The 21,850-nt window shown below is 39.8% G+C and overlaps 2 protein-coding genes across 7 annotated transcripts in view; one reads left to right on the top strand and one right to left on the bottom strand.

Moving 5' to 3' along the window:
• The window catches only part of FRY (FRY microtubule binding protein), a 269,335-nt gene extending 256,168 nt beyond the window's left edge, over positions 1 to 13,167 (bottom strand). Inside the window, exon 1 of the mRNA XM_077752524.1 lies at positions 12,093 to 13,167. Within this exon, the coding sequence (XP_077608650.1) occupies positions 12,093 to 12,162 (70 nt within the window). The 5' untranslated portion in view covers positions 12,163 to 13,167. The remainder of the gene's footprint in view (positions 1 to 12,092) is intronic.
• LOC144222040 (uncharacterized) overlaps positions 12,163 to 21,850 on the top strand; it is a 76,704-nt gene continuing 67,016 nt past the window's right edge. For 5 of the 6 annotated variants that reach the window (XM_077752520.1, XM_077752518.1, XM_077752521.1 and 2 more), the window contains exons 1-2: positions 12,163 to 12,248; positions 18,940 to 19,106. The gene's annotated coding sequence lies outside the window, so the exon portion shown is untranslated. Of the gene's footprint in view, positions 12,249 to 12,454; positions 12,538 to 18,939; positions 19,107 to 21,850 lie in introns of those variants that run through there. The other variant, XR_013332267.1, reaches the window with a different exon arrangement.

Genomic DNA, 21,850 nt, shown 5'->3' with positions numbered 1-21,850 from the left:
TAGAGGCTCTGGGGGCACCTGGGTAGCTCAGTGCATGAAGTATCTGACTCTCGACTTCAGCTCAGGTCATGATCTCACAGTTTGTGAATTTGAGCCCCACATTGGGCTCTGCACTGACAGTACAGAACCTGCTTGAGATTCTCTCTCTCTCAAAGTAAATAAATAAGTTAATTTTAAAAAAAAAACCTCATGGACATTCTTATGAGCATAAGAAAAACATCAAGAAATGTTCTTTTTTCTGACATCAGAGACAGACAGACACAGAATTTTTATTTGGGAACTCTCAGAACCATTTGCTACTGCTTTTTGACAAATATCACTGTAATAACTTAGCAGGGATTACATGTCAATAGCCTTCTGCTCCTACCCGAGTTTCATCAGTTTCACTTAATTTCTTTATCTTGCAAAGGATGATGAGAGGTAGCATAGTTTAGCATTTACCCTAGATGCTACATCTGATTTCCTGGCTCTGTCATCTACAAATAATAAGTGCAAAAGAGGGTCATAGTGAAGATTAGAGGAAATGATGCATGTGAATTATTTAATATAGCACTTGACACTTCATAAGGCCTTACAAATATTATGCTATGCTTAATCCAATGTTATGTAACAAAAAGTGGGGAGTTTTATTAATAGTCATCTACCATTTTATGGTATCTGCTTTATGGCAGTTTCTATTGTTGTCTACCTTTCTGCCTCAATAATTATTAAGTTCTATTTTGCTCAAGTAGCAGGTAGCAGTCTGTTGTCTTATAGAAAGTGGACCCACACCAGTCCCAGGGGATGTATCCTGGTTTGTCTAAGCCAATGTGGTAGTTCCACTCAGCTTTGCCAGGACTGGTGTATCACCCAATTCCAATCAGGAATTCAAGAGAAAGTTTGCTGGGGTCTTAGGCAAAATTATCTCCTTCTCGCTGGAAGAAATACCTAACCTAAACTCCTTCCCTCTCCTGACACTTAAGTAAAGCAAAGATGCTTGGAACTGAGGTGGCCATCTGTGACCATGCAGTGACAAGCCTAAAGATTGGATGGTCTTAGTCCTTGAGCTTCTAAATCCACCCAGAACCTCCCATCTCCAGGATGTGGGTTAGATAAGCTCATTAAAAGTCTTTATTCTTGGGGCGCCTGGGTGGCTCAGTCGGTTAAGCGTCCAACTTCGGCTCGGGTCATGATCTCACAGTTTGTGGGCCCGAGCCTCGCATCAGGCTCTGTGCTGACAGCTCAGAGCCTGGAACCTGCTTCAGACTCTGTGTCTCCCTCTCTCTCTGACCCTCCCCTGCTCACTATCTCTCTCTCTCAGAAATAAATAAAACATTAAAAAAACAAAAGTCTTTATTCTTTTAGTCCTTATGAAGTTATTTTAGTATTTATGGCAAAAGCATCCTAAAACAATACACATTTCAAATTACTAGATGGCAAGAAAAAGTTCTATAGACTCACTATACCATTATACCTGTGAACAGCAGGCATGTTACTGTATTGTGATTAGTGACAAGAGGGATTTGGGCCTTAGAATAAAAGTCCCTTATCAGAATCCTATACTCAATCATTTCCAATTTATATTTCTTTCCTTTTTAAAAGTAGAGCAGTGTCTAATTTGAAAAGACAATAATTTGAATTTAACTCCTTTGCCTTTCTAGGAAAATGACAGTAAGCACTGAAGCAGCTAACAAAATGGTTAATAAGAGAAAGCTTATTATATATATCATAATTTTTACAAACATGAAGAAGCCAAGTTAAAACAGATCTTTGGATATTTAAATATGGTAGAATCTTCATTCTCATTCCTAATTTTGACCTTTCTTAAAATTCAATTATTTAACATTGTTAAAAAATTTTTTTTCAATTGAAAATTTGGCCAGGTTCTCAAACACCTTCAAAATTGATATCTCAATTAGCATAAACTAGCATTAGCTTTCCCATTATAAGAACTGGAGGGTTGTTAGGAAATGGAATGCAAAAGTCATCAGGGAATACTAAAATTTTTCTCACTTTCCTATTTTCTTGCATTGTATCCAGTCAAATAAAATAGAGGACAGGTTGTCTCTGTAATACTTCAGCCTAGAAGAAAAGATGAGAACAGGACTCAGGGCCACCACCAACCATGAGGAAAGTGAATCAAAACACCCAGTGTGGCCCAACACAGGGCTTGGCTTCTCTTGAAACTCCCTTAGGAAGCTAAAATCCTCACTAGAAAAGCAGAAGATTAATTTGGGGATGCTGAGATAGTACAAGGGATACTAGTGTGGAGATCGTGTCATCATTCAATAACAAGACCTCATTTATAGGGGAGATTCATTAGAAATGTGGTTTTCAAAAACCAAAAATTGAAAAGCTGAGTATTTTCTTTTGAAAAAAAACCTGCAAATTGTATTCTAGTTGGTGTTTAAACTTGTACATTTTAATAACTGCTTATAATTTGCTAAAGTCATAGGTGATCTATTCAACATTTTCCAGAGCAACATTTTTTAGTTTTAAAATTATTTTTTAAAGCAATCTTAGTATTCAATCTTTGTTTACAAATTTATTTTTTGTTTATTAATTTTTTTTTTGAGAGAGAGAGACAGAATGTGAGGGAGGGAGGGGCCGACAGGGAGGGGGCAGAATGTGAAGCAGGCTCCAAGCTCTGAGTTGTCAGCACAGAGCTCGATGTGGGGCTTGAACTCACCAACCACGAGATCATGACCTGAGCCAAAGTTGGATGCTTAACCCACTGAGCCACCCAGGTGCCCCTAATAATCTTAAAGCCATCAACGAGAGCTTTCTACCTAGTGTGTACATGAAGTAAAGGTGGATGGTTTAACAAACCAAACAGTGTTTCAGACAGATTTTTTTTAATACTATCTTGCATCCTTATGGCCTTCTTTATTTCCATATGGTTTAACTGAAACATAATATCTACCAAAACCTAAGAGAGTATCCTTTGACTGTATGATCATATACTGTAAAGCTTCCAGAATACCGGCAATTTCTATAAGCACCATATCTCACTGTGCAAAAAGAAATGCTTGTCTCCCGATCAAGAATGCCAGCGCTTCAGATTGTAGACAACCCTGTTCAAATTCACTGAGTTAGATACACAGTGACTTCACTGTAAAAAATAACAATAGAAAGAACCTGATAGGCTGTGTAGTGTGACACCTATTTCTCATTCAGGATACTTAAAAACAGACGAGTTCAAGAAACTGATCAAGCTTAGAAAGACAGAGATCCTACTCTACTTAATCAGCCAAGTTCAATAATGTACAACTCAACCTCCTTCGGTTTGGCTCTAATGGTGTAGGAGAAATAACTGGCATGTATTATGATGTTTACATAAACCTCATTTTTCAGGGGAGGTATTCAAAACCCTTCACATTAAACAGGTAGAGGCAAGGTGGCATGTTTGTTCCTTTCACATAGGGAAGTGGGGAAAGGAGACAAGGTCACACACAGAAAAATAACAGAAAAGCAGGGAAGAAAAACCTAATCTTGTATTTAAACAATTGAAGCATGTCATTGATTTGACCATTATGTAATAAACCATTTTCTTGATTTGCCAAATCCTACATAAATATAACATTCAAATGGAATTTTACTCAAGTATTGCCCTGGTTAATCTAACACCCTATCCTTTTCATGGCTGCCAAAATACATATTTACCTGTTTAAGTCTAAACTCAAAGAAGTCGGCCTAGTGTCTCTTAAACTTAGGCAAGAAATTTTAATGGAGATTTAATTGTATATTTCCACAATGTTGTGCCCATGGCACTAGCTGAGAAATTCTGGAAATTTCAAAGCTGTCTTCCACTGCTAAACTACTTTGCACTTTGCAATTGATTAAGAACAGCAGAGGCAGTCAGAGTGGTATATCAAATTAGAGTTGATAAAAGCTCTTAAAATAGATTTGAATGCCTTCTTGAAAAAGATTCCAACTCCCTTAAATTGACATGACAACAAATTCTTACAGCAGCATAAAAAGTATTAGCTGAAATGTTATGGCTTTGGCTTAAATTTCCATCTGCAGCTCATCAAATGACTACACAGTATAAAGGAATTAAACCAAAATCAGACTCATTGTAGAGTCTGATATGCTGGCAGAATATAAACTTTCACTGCTCAGCAGCTGGGAGTTCTGGGTGACTAATATTTAAATGTTTGTGCCTGTATGTTCCATGAAGAAGAAAAGAGTTTGTAACAATATAGGTGAGAGGTAGGACCATTACACTTACAGAAATATGTAATTCTTGCACACACACCCTTCTTTAACCTCAATGTTCTGGAGAGTGGGAAAACCACTCAAAATGAAGAATGAACTGGCTTTCAATTAGTCCCAGGTCCAAAGGCTGATAAATATGGTAACTTTTCTTTACTATTTTCTAATGAAAAGAAGGTCCATCTGAGACACTTTCTGCCCCCATACTGACATCTAGTCCAGTCAAGAGTCCCAGGGTGAATAATTTATGTTTCCTCTTCTCCTTCAGCTGTCCTGCTAGGAGGGATATTTGAAAATGTTCTTATAGGAATTTGTCTGCAAACACCAGGTTTCTAACAGTTGTCTAATGCCATGAAAGTATAAATCCATAATGTTAAAGTCAACAGAATCTATCAAACATACTCTCTCAAATAAAATTCTTGAGGACATACACTGTGTCTGAAATACCACTCGATCCTCTCCCTCAGATTCTTTAAGTACCAGGAACTTCTGCATGAATATTTCTGAATTCTGCAACTAACGAGGAAGGAGGGTAAGCTCTGAGATCCCCGATGATAGAATCCAGTCTGACTCAGTTAGGAAGCCCTAAACCAGTGTGTCAGTCACACTGTGCTCAGAAAGAAGTCTTGGAAAGTGTTTGCCTTGTTTCTCTGAAAATGTTGTACAATAGCAAGGTATTTTGGAGCAATAACCAAGAAAAGCTAATGCTAAGATACTAAGTTTTTGAGTATAATCTAGTGTGGAAAAGGAAGTAAAGTTGTCATTATGGAAAAAGCTATTCTCATTGCTCCTTCAAGCCTGAAGGATTCTTTTCAACTCAAGGTGAGGACATTTCCTTACTCGTGTAGCCAACAGTTCTACAGTGGAGAGATATTTAAATGAATATGATAAAAGGAATCTATCGAATAACAGAGATTAGTAAGAAAGAAGATGAGATAAAGTTGGGTACTTTCTTTTTCACAGATGCCATGCATCTGTTAGGAAGTGGTTGTCTGCTAAATCTTCTGCAAGGAGTTGTGTGTAGATGGGGGGATTCTCAGAAGGTATCACATTGTAGAAAATTAGACATGTTTGAGTGTTTAAGAAAAAGATGACTAATAAATGGTAGGGTACAAATAAATCCAGAAAATCTTAATACATATGTTTTTTTAAACAAACTCACCTTTGTGTGTCTTAAGTAATAGATGCCAAGATACACTGCATTTTTTTAAAGTCCTAGTCAAAGGTAAAGACTATGGATGAAAATCATTATTTGTTCATTTGAACCTGATCTGAAACCTCACAAAATACACCTACTTGATGCCATATGGATATCTCACACCTCATAAGTTGAACTTTGGGGTAATTAGGCTTTATCATCCCAAACCAGGAACATTTAAGAGGAAGCTAGTTTATTCATAATCAATGCATCTCATTCATCAAATGAGGTAATGCTTTTAAGGTGCTGAGCAAACCACAAGGCACTAAATAAATGCAAGATTTAGTACCAGCAAAGAACTGCACAAAAACCTTGTGTATGGGGCTGATAATCCACAGAACAGCCCCAACTCAGAAAAATGTCATTTCTCCACCCAAACTCATGTCGGAGCCCAATCATTTTGAATACCACATGGAGCTTAAAAATATAGAAGTTACTAATAAGATGATCAGGACATATGTATTCCATTCAATTCCTTCAACTGTACCCAGAAATGAACCAATGAGTCATAGGTGTTGAGTTGTTTTGAAATAGAGGTCTTTTAAATAAAGAGAATATTTCACATTGTATCATCTAAATGTTCAGGTGAAACATCTGAATACTGGCAACTTTCTCAAATATCCAGGGCTGTGTCCAGATCGTAAAAGTATCCAGGTCATGCTCCTTCTTGCCTACTTCTGTTTGCCTGACAAATGTTCTTGTTGGCACCTTCACCAAGCAGCATGCAGAAGTAGGCAAAGAAGTTGAAATCAAATCATTTTGTGTTGCCAGTCTTGTAGAAGGCTTTATGGTGGCTGAGACTGGTGCTATTAGGTCAAATGAGATACCTGAATGATAGAGTTACATTAGTCCTGGAAATATTCTCCCTGTTACCAATGCTAAAGAGGATTAGAAGTTTGCTACCATTTCCTAAACAGAAGTATCAGAGAAATCTCAGCAAAGAAAGCAAATGGCCATTCTAAAAGAAGTAAAGATCATTAGTACCTTTTTATTTACTAGAGCCATTAAAATTATATATTTATATATACTTTTAAAAAGAAGGAAAAACCAACATGAAACAGTCTTAACAGAAGAAATATACCTTTTTGCTATAATCGTTTATGTGTGTGTTGTGTGTGTTTAATCAGATGACCATAGTGAACAAATGGTATTATTTGTAATAATAATTGTGAAGACTTGTTAATACTTAGGTCTTAGGCTAGGAAGATGGTGCTCTCCACTGCTGGCTCTTGGGGAAAGTGGGCAGGGGGAGGAAGATCATGAATAAACCAACTTCCTCTTAAATATTCCTAGTTTTGAGTGATAAGGCTTTAATTCCCCCAGAGTTCAACTTCTGAGCTATGAGGTAACCATATGGCATCAAGTAGGTGTATTTTGTGAGGTTTCAGATCAGATTCAAATGAACATTTAATGATTTTAGTCCATGGTCTTTACTTTTCAATAGGACTTTGAATAGAGGGTGGGAGAAGAGAAACACAGAGAGTTTGAGCTAGCGAGTGATCTTGCACGTGAACAAGCTTCAGGGGTGCAGAGAGAGGGAGGAGGCTAAGAGTTGGCAGTGACCTCAGCCAACAAGAATGAAACCACCTATAAAGCACTAAGTTCCCCAAAGTGTTCTTGACGCTTTGATCAACTTATGCGTGATTTTTTTAAATGTGATTATCAGCTGAAAGGTTTATGGCACTTACTAGTATCCTGGCTTTCAGCAAATTGCTTTCTCTCTCTCTCTCTCTCTCTTTTTAAATTTCATCTGTAAAACGTGGATAAAACATAACCTTGCAGGGTTATTGGAAAGAGTGAAGATAATAAACACAGTGGTCATATGGCCTCCTTTCCCCAGGGCAGTCCCGGTATAATTATTAACTTTCACTCTCAAAAGTGTCCCAGTTTGGACAAATAACGATGTGGTTGCCCCACATATAAATCACCAAGCATAACATCTGACACAGAGTGGGCCCTCAGTCAGTGTGATAGTTATTGTTATTCTCCAATTGTTTGAGCATTTTAACAACAAAAAACAACTCATGAAACAAACAAAACCCTCACTTGTTATTTATCTTCATCACAAACCCAAGAACAGGCTCTTTCTACTGAGAGTAGATGTTGATCTGGAGTTTTGTTTCTCATCAAGATAATAAACTACTTTAGCAGAAGTGACCATGACCTGAGTGAGTGCATGCACGGTCAGATATCTGAGTGACAGGAGCATGAGAGTGACTCCCTCCTGAATGCCTGGATGGGGCTGGGTGCTCCCTACTCTTTCAAGAGAACTGAGATGCTCTGCACTTGAGCATGTCTGCACTTGGACTGTAACTGCTCTGCTGGATTCAGGCAACTTGGTTCACATCTTTAGTTTTCTACTTCACACCATCTCTTTTCCTTGAGGTTTCTCTTAAGCCTTTCCCATAGTGTCTTTGGGCCACACTGATGACGTAAATAGGACTCCGTAAGGATAGCTCTGCAGTCAGTCAGTGGTGTTTCCCATCCTCACGTGCACGGGATCTTTGTCTCCAGAGCTAACCTGGTACTAATCGGCATTTTTACGCTGGACAGAAATATTGTCCTTATCACCACAACTTAATGCACTATAGTATATCTGAAAAATGCCACATCCACATCTCACTGATGCAGGTATTTCTACAGCAACATTAGACATTTCACAGTGCACACCAGCTCCTTCCAAAATAAGCAAAGGGCTTGCTCAGTTTTGCAGACCAGTTTATTTTGTCGATGGAAGTCTCGTTATCTGAAAGAGTTAACAAGCTTTCAAAAGTTCCCCTCTATGGGGTAGCAGGGTTTGACAGATGTTATAAGAAAGAGGCCAACGGCCCTGGAAAGATGAAGATGTTGAATAGGTTCTGAACGTACCTTTGTTCATTGGGCCTGTGTACATTTGGACAACATGGGGCAGACAGAGACACAAGGAATCCCAGCGAGAGGTTGCAGATGGGTGAGAGAGCCCACATGCTAGCGCTCTACATCAGTCTAAAGTCAGCCTTCCTTTCCTCTGAAATAGTTGGACCTATCTGCTCTAAACATTTTCTGTAGCACACCTGAAAGGCCAAGTGGCTTTACTGCCACGGAGGATGTTGGCAAGCCATCTCCCATGCTGCTGGAAGGTATTTACTTAGGGAAGGTAGGAATATTCTACTAGAAGCTGAGGTAGAAAGGGGGGTATTGTTAAAAGGTAAGTCTAGAAAAAAATGTCTGAAAGCAAGTAACTATTTTTGGCATATTCACATAGTTCCCTTCTCTAGGGGTGTAGCAAGTGTGGACTACGCATAGAATAATCCACAAATGATGTCAATACTAGGGGGAAAAGGGGTGTGAGTCTGAGTTTAAGAGGGTTTAGAAGTGAGAGGAGCATTGGAATACATTAATATTATTTTAACATTTATTGAGTGTTTATGATGTGCTAGATATTCTTGTAAGCGCTTTAATTCTTAATTCCTCTTTTACTCTTGAGAAGTATCCATTATTTCTGCTTCCATTTTACAGAGAGGAAAAATGGAGCAGAGAGGAGTTAACAAATTGTCCAAGGCCATGCAAGTGCAGAAGAAACCAGAACCAAGCCCATCTGGTCCTGCAACTTGTGTGTTCTAGGTGACGGCATGCCAGATTAGGAGGCCAGGGTGCATACAGGCATGGAGTGGAGAGCAAGGTGGTAAAATGCAGACAAGGGTGAGCAGATTAAATCTGGCTCGGGCAGAAAAACAGTCTAAGAGAGAGGATGGGTGAGGACCTCAAAGAGGGTCCTGAATGGCAGTCACATGCTCACAGGCAAGAGGGAGCTGTGGTGTGGTCTTTGAAATGCTGGTAGAAGCCTCTACAGGCAGCTCTACATCAGGGGGACTGTTAGGAGACCATTGGAGCATTCCAGATTAAACAGAAAGGCCTGTGGAGGCTGTGGCCATGAACACCAAGGAGAGCAGCTGTGAGAATCACTGAATGGATGGGAAAAAGTCTGGATATAAACTGGGGAAGAAGCCATAGGACTTAAGTGGGGGATGGAGGGGGGGAGGGTGTCCAAGAGGCTAAGGAGAGCCTCCACAGTGAGGTCTACAAAGGACATTTTCTTTCCAGACATCAAGGCCATTTTAATTCCCAACTCCATTAACATGAAAGGACAGCCTGACAGAGTAAGCACGCCAATGAAGAAGAGTGTCAAAATGAACAGTGAATAAACAGCTAATACATCTCACCAGGCAATGACTGATTTAATTGACTTGTTAATTCTTCAGAGGAGACAGACATAACATGAAATTACATTTCCCCCACAATGTGCCTTTAAAACAATGAATGGAAATCTTAACGGGCATGCTCAAGGAATCATCTTTCCTCTTACTACCTACCACCTTGCAAAGCAGTCAGCCATGGTTACAGTTTGTTTTATTGCTTTTTAATTGTTGTACTTTTATAAATAAGCACTGCTATGTAATTAGGAGTCTGATTCTCCACTCAGGTATGTGGGCGGGCATCCTGGCCTCTCAAACCTATGATGCTGGCTGACGAGTGGCTCCGAGATGCATCCTCGCAGGCAGGTTATCCTGAGTAGGCCAAAGCCCTAAGGCTACTTTTTCCTATAGACAATCTCCTTTCTCTCTTGGCTACTGAAAATATGTAAAACTGAGAGCTAAGCTAGGTTAAAAGCAGGTTAGTGTTGCAACAAGCTCAAAGAAGACTAAGCATAAAGTGTATTTCCTCTTCCTCTTTTAAGAAAGGACTGAAAAGCATTCTGACTTCCAAAGAAACACTAAGAGAATCACCAAGTTCACTCTTCTGTAATAAAGAAATTAGGATAGAGTGCAGGTATGGGGTCTTATGCATCTTTGCAGCCCCGGAGCCCGGCATAATAGGTGTGGAATGAATATTTGCTGAATGAATTGAAAGAATTCAGAACTGTGTCCAAGATGCTTTCAAAGTAGACATGAATAGTCATTTTAAACCATTTCCTGATGTGAGGGAGTGAGTGTGCATGCGTGTGTGTGTGTGTGTGTGTGTGTGTGTATGTGTCTAGTGTGGGGTGGTGGTGGGGGGGTTAGGAAAGGTGGAAAGAATATACACTTTGTCTAGAGTCACTTGAAAATTGACAAAGGGAGCAAAATTTTAAAAGAAATCCCACTGGTCTCAGTATTGTCACAACACAATTTTCTATTTAATGAGACAATGACAAAAAATGATGGGAGAACATAATCTAGCCTTGGTGTACTCAAAATGATGATTCAAAGCCACATACCAAAGTCAAACTCACGGTAAGTCTTTCCAGTTATTGGAAAATTGCTCCATCAAGAACCCTGTGTGTCAAACCCTTTTCATTAATCAAAGGGTGGATAGACAAAGGAAGATTCATCCTTGAGTATGAAGAATTACACAAATAATGGATCCAAGAAAAATGAATTAAGACCTTAACAGATAAAAGGAATGCTATTTGAGTGACAGCAAGACTCCCAAATGGCTTCCCACTTGTAGAAAAACAGCTTCAGAGGAGCCCCATAGTGTATACAATGGTGCAAAATGACCTGGGGAAAAAATGGTTTCTATGGATATCATTGAGATGCACATCCCTGAATACCTTAAGGCCGAAGGTACTTTGGCTCTTTTCTTAGAGCAATTATGGTAGGGGTTCTTCTGCCCAGGTTTTGTTTACATAAGAACAATCTTGGCCACAGGTCATCTGTGTGGGAGATAATTAATCGCCAGCTCTTTAAGCACAGGTAGGCTAATTAGTATGCTCATAATACAGGATCAAAATTTTCCTGGAATTTTTTGTTAAATTTCAGACAATTAAGGATCTGTAATACCTGCCGGTCTTTTATCCAAAGCAAGCACAAAGGCTGTTGGTGAAATAGAGAAGACTTTGTTTTTCAACTATTCAGAAAACACAAGGCATCACTGATCACCTGAAGGCCTTGTTTCAATTCTGATTTCAGATCCATGATGTCTGAGAGCTTGTCTTTTTAAAATGTGTGATTGCTAAAATTTTTAAGTAGGTCAGTAATGGAACTTCAGAAGCCATAACATTCTGATATTCTAATAAATGATCAGGGTCAGAATCTCACTTGTTTATATTTCAGGAAAGCATGTTACTAATTTGGACTATAACACAACAGGACTTTTATTATATATGTAAATATCCATAAATACATATTATATATATGTATATAAACAATCTCCAAACATTAGATAGCATCCTGAACATCACCCACACAGACGAGGGAGAGACACAAACCTGCAAATGCCTCTAGTGCAAAAGAGAGGACTCTTCGATTTTAGACTTTAAACACTTTTTTTCTGTAGACAATACCTTAATAAAACAATTATGAAGTACTCTGAAACTGTGCCACACCCCTTTGACTAAGCCACACTCCACAAAATACTTAGATAAAGCCCAATCAAATAAACATTAAGGCAGAAAATGCAACCTAGAATGCCCCATCCTGTGCTCTGCCAGAGTCTGAAGGGCTATCTCACTTGAAAATTTAATCTAACAAAATCTACTGTGATTCCACTGCAGCCTTTGCACTTAAGGAAAGCTAGTTCAGTCTCTGACATTTTGATTTTCATAGCAGATGGAACCAAAAAAAACTTCCTTGGCTCCCAAGCATATGCCTCCAGTTGAGATTTTATTTCTCGAACCTTACGCAACATCCAGCAAACAAACAAACAAACAAACAAACAAAGGTTATTTTCTATTACTCACTATTACTCCAGGATTTCAGTAAATATTTGATACTGATCTCAAAGAAGCCGGAATCCTGCTGGCTGGCCATGTCGGCGGTATACAAAGAGGCTCCTGGGACTGGACTGGGAGCCGCTGGAGGAGCAGGTACCGGGTGTGGAGATGTGCCTGTCACAGGTTAGTGATGTAAGCGGGGGTCAGCCGCGGAGAGGAAGCCTCTGCAGATCTACCTCCGGCACTGGCAGGGAGTCCTCGTTTAAAGGACGCCGAGGAGAGAAGCGGGAGAGAGATGCTCGGCGGCCGCTCCTCCTCCTCCTCCTCCTCCGGGTCTAGGACTTGCTTCTTATTTGCTGGGTGCTGATCTGTCTGCAGCTCTCAGAGGTGGCGGCGGCCGCTGCTTTCATTTCTGGGCTGCCATAACCAGAGCCGCCTGCTGCCGGCCGCCCACATGCTCTGCTTCAGCCAGGTACGCTACCGAGGAAGTCCCCACCTGAACTGTGATCCGTTTTTCCCCTGGGAGGGAGGGTTTCTTGGCTGGCCTCCCTGACACTGTGCAGGCAGCCACGGCCCACACGGCTCTCTGCAGGGCTGAGGGATGGGCTGGGAGCGCCACCCCCTGCCCCTGCCCACGGTCTCAACCTGAGCCACCGCTCAGCCCCGGACTCAGCCGGAGGAGGAATTTCCCAGCTCCTGTGGCTCCTCTCTCTTCAGAAATGCTTCCAGGGAGCAGCCCGCATGAGCACTGGCTGCTACTTCCCCTTGTGTCTGTCCCTGAAATATACACAACTGCATCGCGCTGCAGCACCCCTGGATCTGGTTGCAGTGACGTTTTTTTAAAAGCCCCATCTGTCAGCCTTGTTGCAGTAGGAAAGCTGGGTAACAACAGGGCATTTGCCTGGGCTTTTTCTTCCCCTTCTTTCACCGGCACAGTGGAAGCTGCACTTTGTGCTTCCCCCTACCAGAAAAGCTTGTCGCTTTGAGAGGCACTCCACTCTTAACGTGTGCATCTGAAGGGGATGCTTAGTGGGCTTGTTTACAGAATGTGAGGCCCCACGACGGATCTGTTTCTCAATCCTATCGTTTCTAAGAATCATGAAGCCCAATAAAGCTTATTTATTTGTATTAAAAGGATAAGAAGCAAAAGCATTAGATTCCTTGCTGTACAATGGCTTTTTAGTTCATGAAGTCTTGATATCAGGTGTCCTGATTTTGGTTAGCTTTCTTTCATGTTACCATTTAGCTTGACCAGGGGATTAAATAAGAGTATTATAATTTTGACAGGCTGTGTTTCAGTAGGTGGGATTTGGCCAACTGTCTCACAAACCACGGACTAATTCTCCCTTTCCAGTACATTTCTCATTAATATTTTTCCAAAGAAATTAATAGGCCATATTAATAATCATTGAACATAAAAATGTTGGGCAACTCGCCTCAAATGAACACACAGATAGGGATTTTTGGACTAACAGCTCTTTTGAGAAATGGAAAAGAGAGCGCAAAATACTTTTAAGACTAAGAATTACTGTCCTGAAATGCCCCAAGGCACCATCAGTTTAAGCTTTTCAAACTCCTTACACTTACACAAAAGACTAGCCCTCAGCCACCAAGATCTCCAGCTCCTCTCACAGTGTTTTATTCTCATGAAATTTCGTACCTGATGAGCTTTTTTCATTTATAAGCATACTAGAGTTGATAAGCTAGTTTTATCATCTGTACTTTGAATATATGGATTCCACGTGAAACAGGACCTAAAGATTTTTACTTCAAAACAGCTATCATATTCAAAAACAAAAATTAATATCCATACCCATTTGTCTGAGGCCTGCACATGGCAATGAATGAACAGGGAGACTTCATAGTGCCTTGGAGTTCATGAGCACGGTCTCTCAAGACAGGCCCCAGATTCCCACCTGGCTCCAGACTTCACTACCTATGGGACCCAGGGCAAGCTATTAACCTCACTAAGACTTAGTTTCCTCACTTGGAGAATGGAAATAATAGTGGTACCTACCTCATCCAATTGTTGTAAAGATTAAAGGACATGACGAATAAAGTGTTCAACATAATGTCTTGTGTATAGTAAACAATTAGGCTTTAGCTATACTGATATTTATTATGAACCCTTGGAGACAACAGAATAGAGCTTAAGTTCACCACGTGATTGTTAACACTGATGGGACTTAGAAGGTATATTGCTTTTGAACACCAATGGTAACGATTTGGAGCTAGCAAGTTGGAGACACTTCAAATAGCTGCAGTAAGTAAGCATTCTCTTATATATTGTTACTCAAGCATACACAGATTCTCTTGGCTGACTTTATTAAATAGACCTTAACTGGCTTTTCAAAGTTTTCAATCCTGCTATAAACATATTAATTTGCTGAGAATGCCACTTGTACATATTTTGAGAAGAAACTATCGTAAATTTTTAGATGCTATTAAGAAAAGAATGTTTTTAGTGGCATATCGTTTTCCCTGTGAAGAGTGAACCAGTAACGAAGAACTCAGGCTCTGTCCATTAGAACCTGAAATCTTGCTCATGGGTGCTTTTTTTTCCTCATCTGAGTACTTTTAAAGAGAGCATATATTGTAAAAGGACAGAAAAGGCCTTTTGTTTTGTTGAAAGGCCTACAAATCAAATAGAAAGACACCTGCTGCAAGCTGGGATAAAACATTTATCTTTTTGTCTCCTCTCTGGCGGGGGTGGGGATGCTTATAAAAAAATGTCGTCAGAACAGGCACCTGGACAGAAGGACCTAAAATACAAATAAAATCTGAATTTGTCCCTGGCTTGTTATGAGGCTCCAGATGTCATTTAAGAGGAACGAGGGGTCTTTCCTTAATAATGTTAGAACATGTAACGGATCTTAAAGCAAGGAATTAGGCACAGATGTCGGAGGCTCAGAGAAAAGTAACAGTAATACAGGAAAGCTGAAAGGCCTCATGAAGTAGTGTCCATGAATGGGGGGAAAAAGTCAGAAAGTGACCTGAGATATGATCATAGCACCATCTACATTTATTCAACATTAATAGTGTGTTTAAAAATACCAATTTTATCAAAGCTAGTCCTCAGCCCCAACCCATTATGAAGTACTATTAATAGCCCCATTTCATAGATGAGAAAATGGAGGCAAAAAGATATAAAATAAGGTCAAAGTCATAGAGCTGGCAAAATTTAGGTCTAACAAATTTTAGAACCAGAGTCATTTATCTATCTGTATCTATTTATTTATTTAATCATAAGCAAGCAAAAAATCATGGTTACCTACTCCTTTTCCAAACTTCAGGAAGAGAAGCTAAGACCCTTGTTAACACTACACGATAGTAATGTTTTAGGTTCAGGTCCCATTGGCTCTCTAAGACTGCTTACTGCCTTTCTGTCAGGCTTTAGCCTGGGGAAGCAATTATTCCCTGGGGCTTTGCCCGTCCCAAAGAAACCTAGAGAAGAATGCTGTTATCTTTCACATTAATTTGATTCCTTGTACAAGTCGTGGTCTATATCAGGATGCCTGACCTGGGGTGGGGGTGGGGCCAGTGGGGGTGGCAATCTAGTCTGAACTCCACTCTCCAAGCTGGAAAGAGGTAGAAATGTGTCCACCCTGGTGGGTGCCACACATTGGGCCAATACACAGTCCACAGGAAGAGGTACTTAATTGTGATCAGTATAGCTTATGGACTCCCGGTAGCCTGGGGTGGTGCAGTGGGGACTAAGAAAACAGAGCATTTCAAGAAGGCAGAGGCCAACTGGTCACCTGCCACCTGCGACGCAGGTTGCTGAACAGCAGGGTGGGACAAAGGTGGGTGGTAAAGGGTGCATGGATTGTAAATTACAGTCTGTGGCATTCCCTACTCTCTCTTCTGTCCTTCCAGAAGAGCCATGTGTGTCTCATTTGTGTCTCTGCCACAGCTCTTAGCACACGCTAAGTTCTCATGCAAAGAACACATAGAATGAGTCACTGAATGAACAGACGTGTCATGCATGCCTAGTGCTATCTGTTGCCTGTGGGGGAAAAATGTGCAACAGAAGTGCAATCGGTTTGTGTTTTGATCCATATTTAATTTTCTCTTTCCTAGCATTTTTGACAATTTTTTTGGAGATTAAAATGTGTGGCGTTCAGAAAAATGTGACAACAAAGCTAGGCAAACAATCTGGATGCTTGCCAACATCAAGAGCCATCTCATAATGGTTTTAAAAAGTCTGACTGCATTGATTGGGTTAGGGTTGGAATCCGCCCCCTTTCCCTGTGGCTGGCTGCACGTGGGCACACATGTGTAATTATTGTCAGAGTGACATGTACTTTCATGCATAGAATGTATTAGGCAGAAGATAACGGTTTTCCTAGCATCCTGAGGAAACAAAGGAAAATCACTGAATATAAGAAAAAATTGCTTTCTCAATTTTTGCTCAGTCTAAAATTCCAAAAAAGCATTAAGAATACTACATGCCTACTAGTATGCATTATTTCTCAATAAGAACGGTTCCAAATCAAATTCAGCATCACTTGAGATCAGTGGTGACAAGTATGGAGAAAGGGCTTTGTTTTGCTTTAAGCAGAATGAGGCCTTTTAGAGATAAAGAAAGCATCAAGATAAATCAGAAACTTTTTGATATATTTTAGATGCATAATCTGTGCTGATCTATCTCGTGCTAAAACACAGCAGAGAAAAAAAATATGAAGCGATGCCACACAATGTTCATTTCGTAAACAGAAAACTCAAGAATCATTCCCTTAAAAAATCCAACCCACATACACAAATCTTCACAAAAATAGATTCTGCAAATTTTGAAAATGCCTACTCCATTACTCGTCAGTACAAATAATTTTTTCTAAATGAATTGAAATATATTTAAGTGTTCTGAATGCACCAGAACTTCATTAGAGCACAGCTTCTTGTTACACATATGTAAACAAGGAAAATAGTATCTCCTAAAATTGTCTCCATTAACAATTATCAGAAGAACCCATTTTTCTTCCCTACTTACTTCCCCTGCAAAGGAGTTTTATAAGGAATCCTGGGCCATGACAAAGGAATTGAATGTCAGTCTAGCTAATGGGAAGTCCTTGAAGGATCGAAGCAGTGAAAGGCATCAGATGGCATAGAGAAATGACAGCAGAGAGCAGGGTCAAGCTTGAAGTCCTTTCTCTTCCTGCTCTGAGCAGGGAAGCCTCACTCCATAAGCCCATTGTCACCCAGGGTGTGTATCAAGTCTATTCTAGACTAGGGTAGGGGGATTAACGTTAATCGAGCTCAACTTGATATTGACACACCGCTAGACTGTATTTCAAAGGATCTGTATGGACAAACCCAAGCCAAGGGCCACACCTGCTAAGCACCTGCAAGGCACCTCTCTAAAAGTGGTGTTGAGACACCATGAGAATGACTTGGGACTAGGGCATCAGTTAACTCAGGTCTCTATCCCCAGCATCTTCATAACTGGAGAGATAAAACTTGGGCCTCTCTCTCAACACTTCTCCAAACAATTGAATGGTGACTTCAAGAGCAAATATTCCAAGCGTATTAATTAGAAGGGGCACAATATAGTATGCCAGAAACAAGGCTCTATTCTACTGTGTAGGAGCTGTGTTGCTTAGCAAAGCTGCTGAACATCTCCCAGACTCAGTTTCTTCATCTCTAAAATAGGGTTTATCTCACAAGTCTGTCATGAGAACTAAATGAGCACATAGCCAGAGGACAACTGGTAAATAGCAGGTCGATAGCTAGCAACGATCCCAGAATACCCAACACAAAATGCCCCTTTAACTCCACAGTCAGATTAGGGAAAGGGGGAGAGAGAGACATTGCTCATGGCAGAGGGCTTCCATCTCCAGTCACCGCCCCCTGCTGGCTACTAAGGGAAGGCTGAAGTTTTGCAGAAGCAATGAAAGCCTAACCTTGTACAGGTTAGGTTTAAAAAAAAAAAAAAAAGTTTTATTTAATATTTTAGTGCTTCTAACTTTCTGTGCCCAGGGTAAGCTGGATAGAAGTCTGGTTACCTTAGTAGAGGCTCAATATTTACCTAATTTATTCTTCTTATTAACCCCTCAAGGTAGACCTCTTTGGATATTATTATCCTACAGTCAGACCAGGAGATGTGGTTCATACGTATTTTGTACACATAAATATAAAGATTTGACCTCAATTTCTGCAAGGCACAAGTAGTATTTAATATTGTATTTACAGATAATATTGTATGTAAACAGAAAATATGGGTTATTTTGACTGCCTTTTATCGCAAAAGCACACAACAGTACCGATAACTTTACTACGCTATTTTTGAATACCACCAGCAACCAGAGAACTTATTTATACCGAGATACAAACAGGTGCAATATCACAATAGGAGCCAATAATATTTAATTATAAATTATTTCCTTTCTGAAGAAGTAAAAACACGGCATTTGCTTTGCATATCATTATTGACCAAAAATGCACAGATTAATAATACTTAGAATAAAAAATAACCATCACACTTTCCAAACTCTGGTTGCCACTTAAAAATAGCTTTTTCCCTGTGAAAATGATAAGTTAACAAACAAAAGAGATGCATTCTCATAGTTGCATTTAAACGTTTTGTCTATGGTAAGACATTCCATTTATTAAGCGATTAAAAATGAAATACCTTTTAAGGATAGAACTAATATTCCCACTAATATTCCCAATTTCACACACAAAAATAAATTTTAGATTTTAAGTCATAAGGGGCAGATCAACTTTCCCTCAGAGGTACCAGTTAATGTAAATAGTTATTGAAATCTAGATTTTTAAAGTCACCAACATCAGGAAAAATTGGAAATTTTGATTAGTTTTTTTATATACTTGCTACTTAAACTTTGCACATACTGAACATTTTTTTTCTTTCTTTTAGGTATGATCACATGTTTGCAGTTACCTACCAGCAAACTTTGATAGACTAAGAGTCAGGAAACTCTATTTTCCTCCTTATTCTGGCCCTGATACTATGACCTTGAACAAGTTACTGTCTACTACATGAGGAAAGCTGCTTCTCATCGCCAGACTGCCTCATCTCCCAGGGTAGGCCAGCCTTTGACTTTCCATATTATTAGGAGGGACCCTGGCTCAGGGAAAGAGCACTGCATAATAAATTATTTGATGTTGGTCTTTGGCATACGTTATTTTAACTTTTGGGCAACAGATTCACCTTCTCAATTCTGTTTTGATAAAGCTAGTACCAAAAGTATCCCATAGAAAGCACATGCTGGCTGACTAGGAGAAGAAGCTGACCCAGAACCAAAAGAAGAAAAAGGAAATTAGAAAGAGATAAACCAACCAGAAAGTGAAAATGATCGAGGGGTTCTCTGTGAAGTTAATAAGGCAGTATCAAAGTGCTTTGTTCTGTTTAGGAGAAAATGGATGCACTCTACAGCTGTCCAAGTCCTGGAAACCAGAGATAATCTGTAGCTGAAAACCAGGTCATTGTCACTGAGATGAAGTGTTGAACTAAGGAATTAAAGATACATAGAACAGCCCTTCATTTGAAACTAAAGCTTTAAAAAGAAGTTATCTACCTCACTGAGCATCACTGATTAAACCTTCAAATGACCATCTGTTCGTAGTGCTATGTGGTTCAGTCCCTCTGATCCCACCTTTAGAGGATTGTGGTCTGAGCCCAGCAACACTGAAGTGGAGAAACACATACATCACCTTCTCCACCCCCAAGCACAGTTCAAACGCAGTAGAAAATGTAACTGGGAAGGCGCAAGTAAATTTTGGAGGATAGGGAAAGCCTTGCAAGGCATGTTTTTAGAAAGGGTGGGGAAATCACCACCCTATTTTGACCAGACAGGCAGAGCTTTGTGTAGGAGGGTGGGGCTACGAGAAACTGTCTGAGTGATGGGAGGGAACAGTTTAACAAGCTGGTGGTGAGAGCAGTTCCAAATGCACGGCTCAGCTGAGAAGCCAGAGAAAGAGTAATGATCTTTGCAGATGGTCAGGTTGGATGAGGTCACTTTGAGCAGCTCAGGGAAACAGAGGTGGAGGGTCATGATTCTGATCCTCATGGTTAGTTATAGAGAAACCCAAGCTCCTGTCAGCCCTCACTCCACCAGGTACTGGCCCCAGCGATCCACTCTGGTGTTGGAGCCACTCCCTTCTCCTTTAGAAGGATACAGGTGATACTGTGCAATCTGCTATCTACAGAAGGTTGTTTCATGACCTCAAAGGAGACTCTGTAGATGAAAGGGTTTATTATTCCCAAGGTCCCCATTTTAGGATGCTCAGGGCTCCAGAAGTGTAAGGATCACACAAAAGGGCAGGAGGTCTCCTCTCAGCTCTTCCCTCTTAAAGAAACACATCATTAACTTCCAGCTACTGTGGAAGCCTGCTGGACTTCAGCTTTGGGTTAGGGACATACCAGTGCTGTCCTGCTATTTAAGTGACCATTTGCAAACTCCAGGAATGTGCTGGTGGTTTGCTGGTGTCTTATCCAAATGCCACTTAGGTCTTTCTGGATAAATACAGGATGGGTGGTAACGGTAGTGTGCCTACGACTCCACCCTACCTCAAGATTCATTTTCCACCTTCTTTGCTCTTCAAGAGAATTTGTTCTTATCCTTTACAATTTTTCAAAAATTTACTTTCTCTATGAATTGTTATATCCTCATCTTTATATGTCACTTTCATGTATATAATTTAAATTTTGTGTTCATTACAACAATGGGCAGCAGAAGAGTAAGGAAAGGGGACGTGGACATGGGCCTTCTTTTAGCCTTTTGGATAAGAATTGGGGATACTTCTGATAGTAAGAAATGGATTAGCAAGAAGGCTAAGTCTAGAATGAACATAGTAATACTCTCTCCTTTGGCTCTATGTGTACATATACAGATAAGGACATTGAAATTTATGGGGATCCAATAGCTAGGACATGGCAGAGTAATGATAACAATAATGAAGATAATTGCTGGTTATATGATGATTGGAACTCAGATTTGATGCGAGGCTAGTCATGTCCAACAGAAATATAACATGAGCCACATATGCAATTTACAATATTCTAGTATGTACACTTGTAATAATAAAACAGGTGAGATTAAACTTAATATATTCTATTTAACCAAATATACCCCAAATGTGATCATTTTTAACATGTAATATATGTATATGTACATATAATTATTATTGGGACACAATATTTTTTGCACTAAATATTTGAAATCTGGTGTATATTTTACAGCACATTTCAGTTTGGACAACCAAATTCCATGGGCTCAATAGCTACACGTGGCTAGTGGGTCCTTTATTGGACAGTGCAGATCTAGGGGGTTCTCAACTATTTTTGGACCCTTTTGGTCACTCAGCAGAACCATTGGGCTTCTTCTCAGAATGTAAATGAGACAAAACCCAGGAGATTACAATGGAAACCAGTTATTTTGAAATACAGTTATCAAATTACTTAAAAAACACACACACACACAAAATTGCAGTATTGTAGATAATGCATTTCTTTAATAAGACTTTAAATAGCATAACCTAGAGATAAGCCTAATAATTATAATAATGTTTAAATAAAAGAGTAAACATAAAAAATATTGAAGTCCACCTAAAGCAACTGTAACAGAAAAAAATCTGTGAGTTCAATTGGTAGTAAAGTCAAAGTTACTGCTAATACTATTTTTGTTGCCTATGTTTGTATTTGAAGAAAATAATAAATTTCAGTTAGAGGTTAATGAGAAGCCAAGTGCAATTTTTTCCCATCTTAGCCCTTGGATCCCCGCAATCCTATCTGTGGATCTGCTTGAGAGCATGTGCTTAACCAGTAT

This window comes from Crocuta crocuta, unplaced genomic scaffold (genome assembly GCF_008692635.1).
Source record: "Crocuta crocuta isolate KB4526 unplaced genomic scaffold, BGI_CrCroc_1.0 scaffold190, whole genome shotgun sequence".
NCBI classification, from domain to species: domain Eukaryota; kingdom Metazoa; phylum Chordata; class Mammalia; order Carnivora; family Hyaenidae; genus Crocuta; species Crocuta crocuta.
The sequence above is the reverse complement of the archived record's forward strand: the minus strand, read 5'-3'. Positions and strand labels throughout refer to the sequence as shown.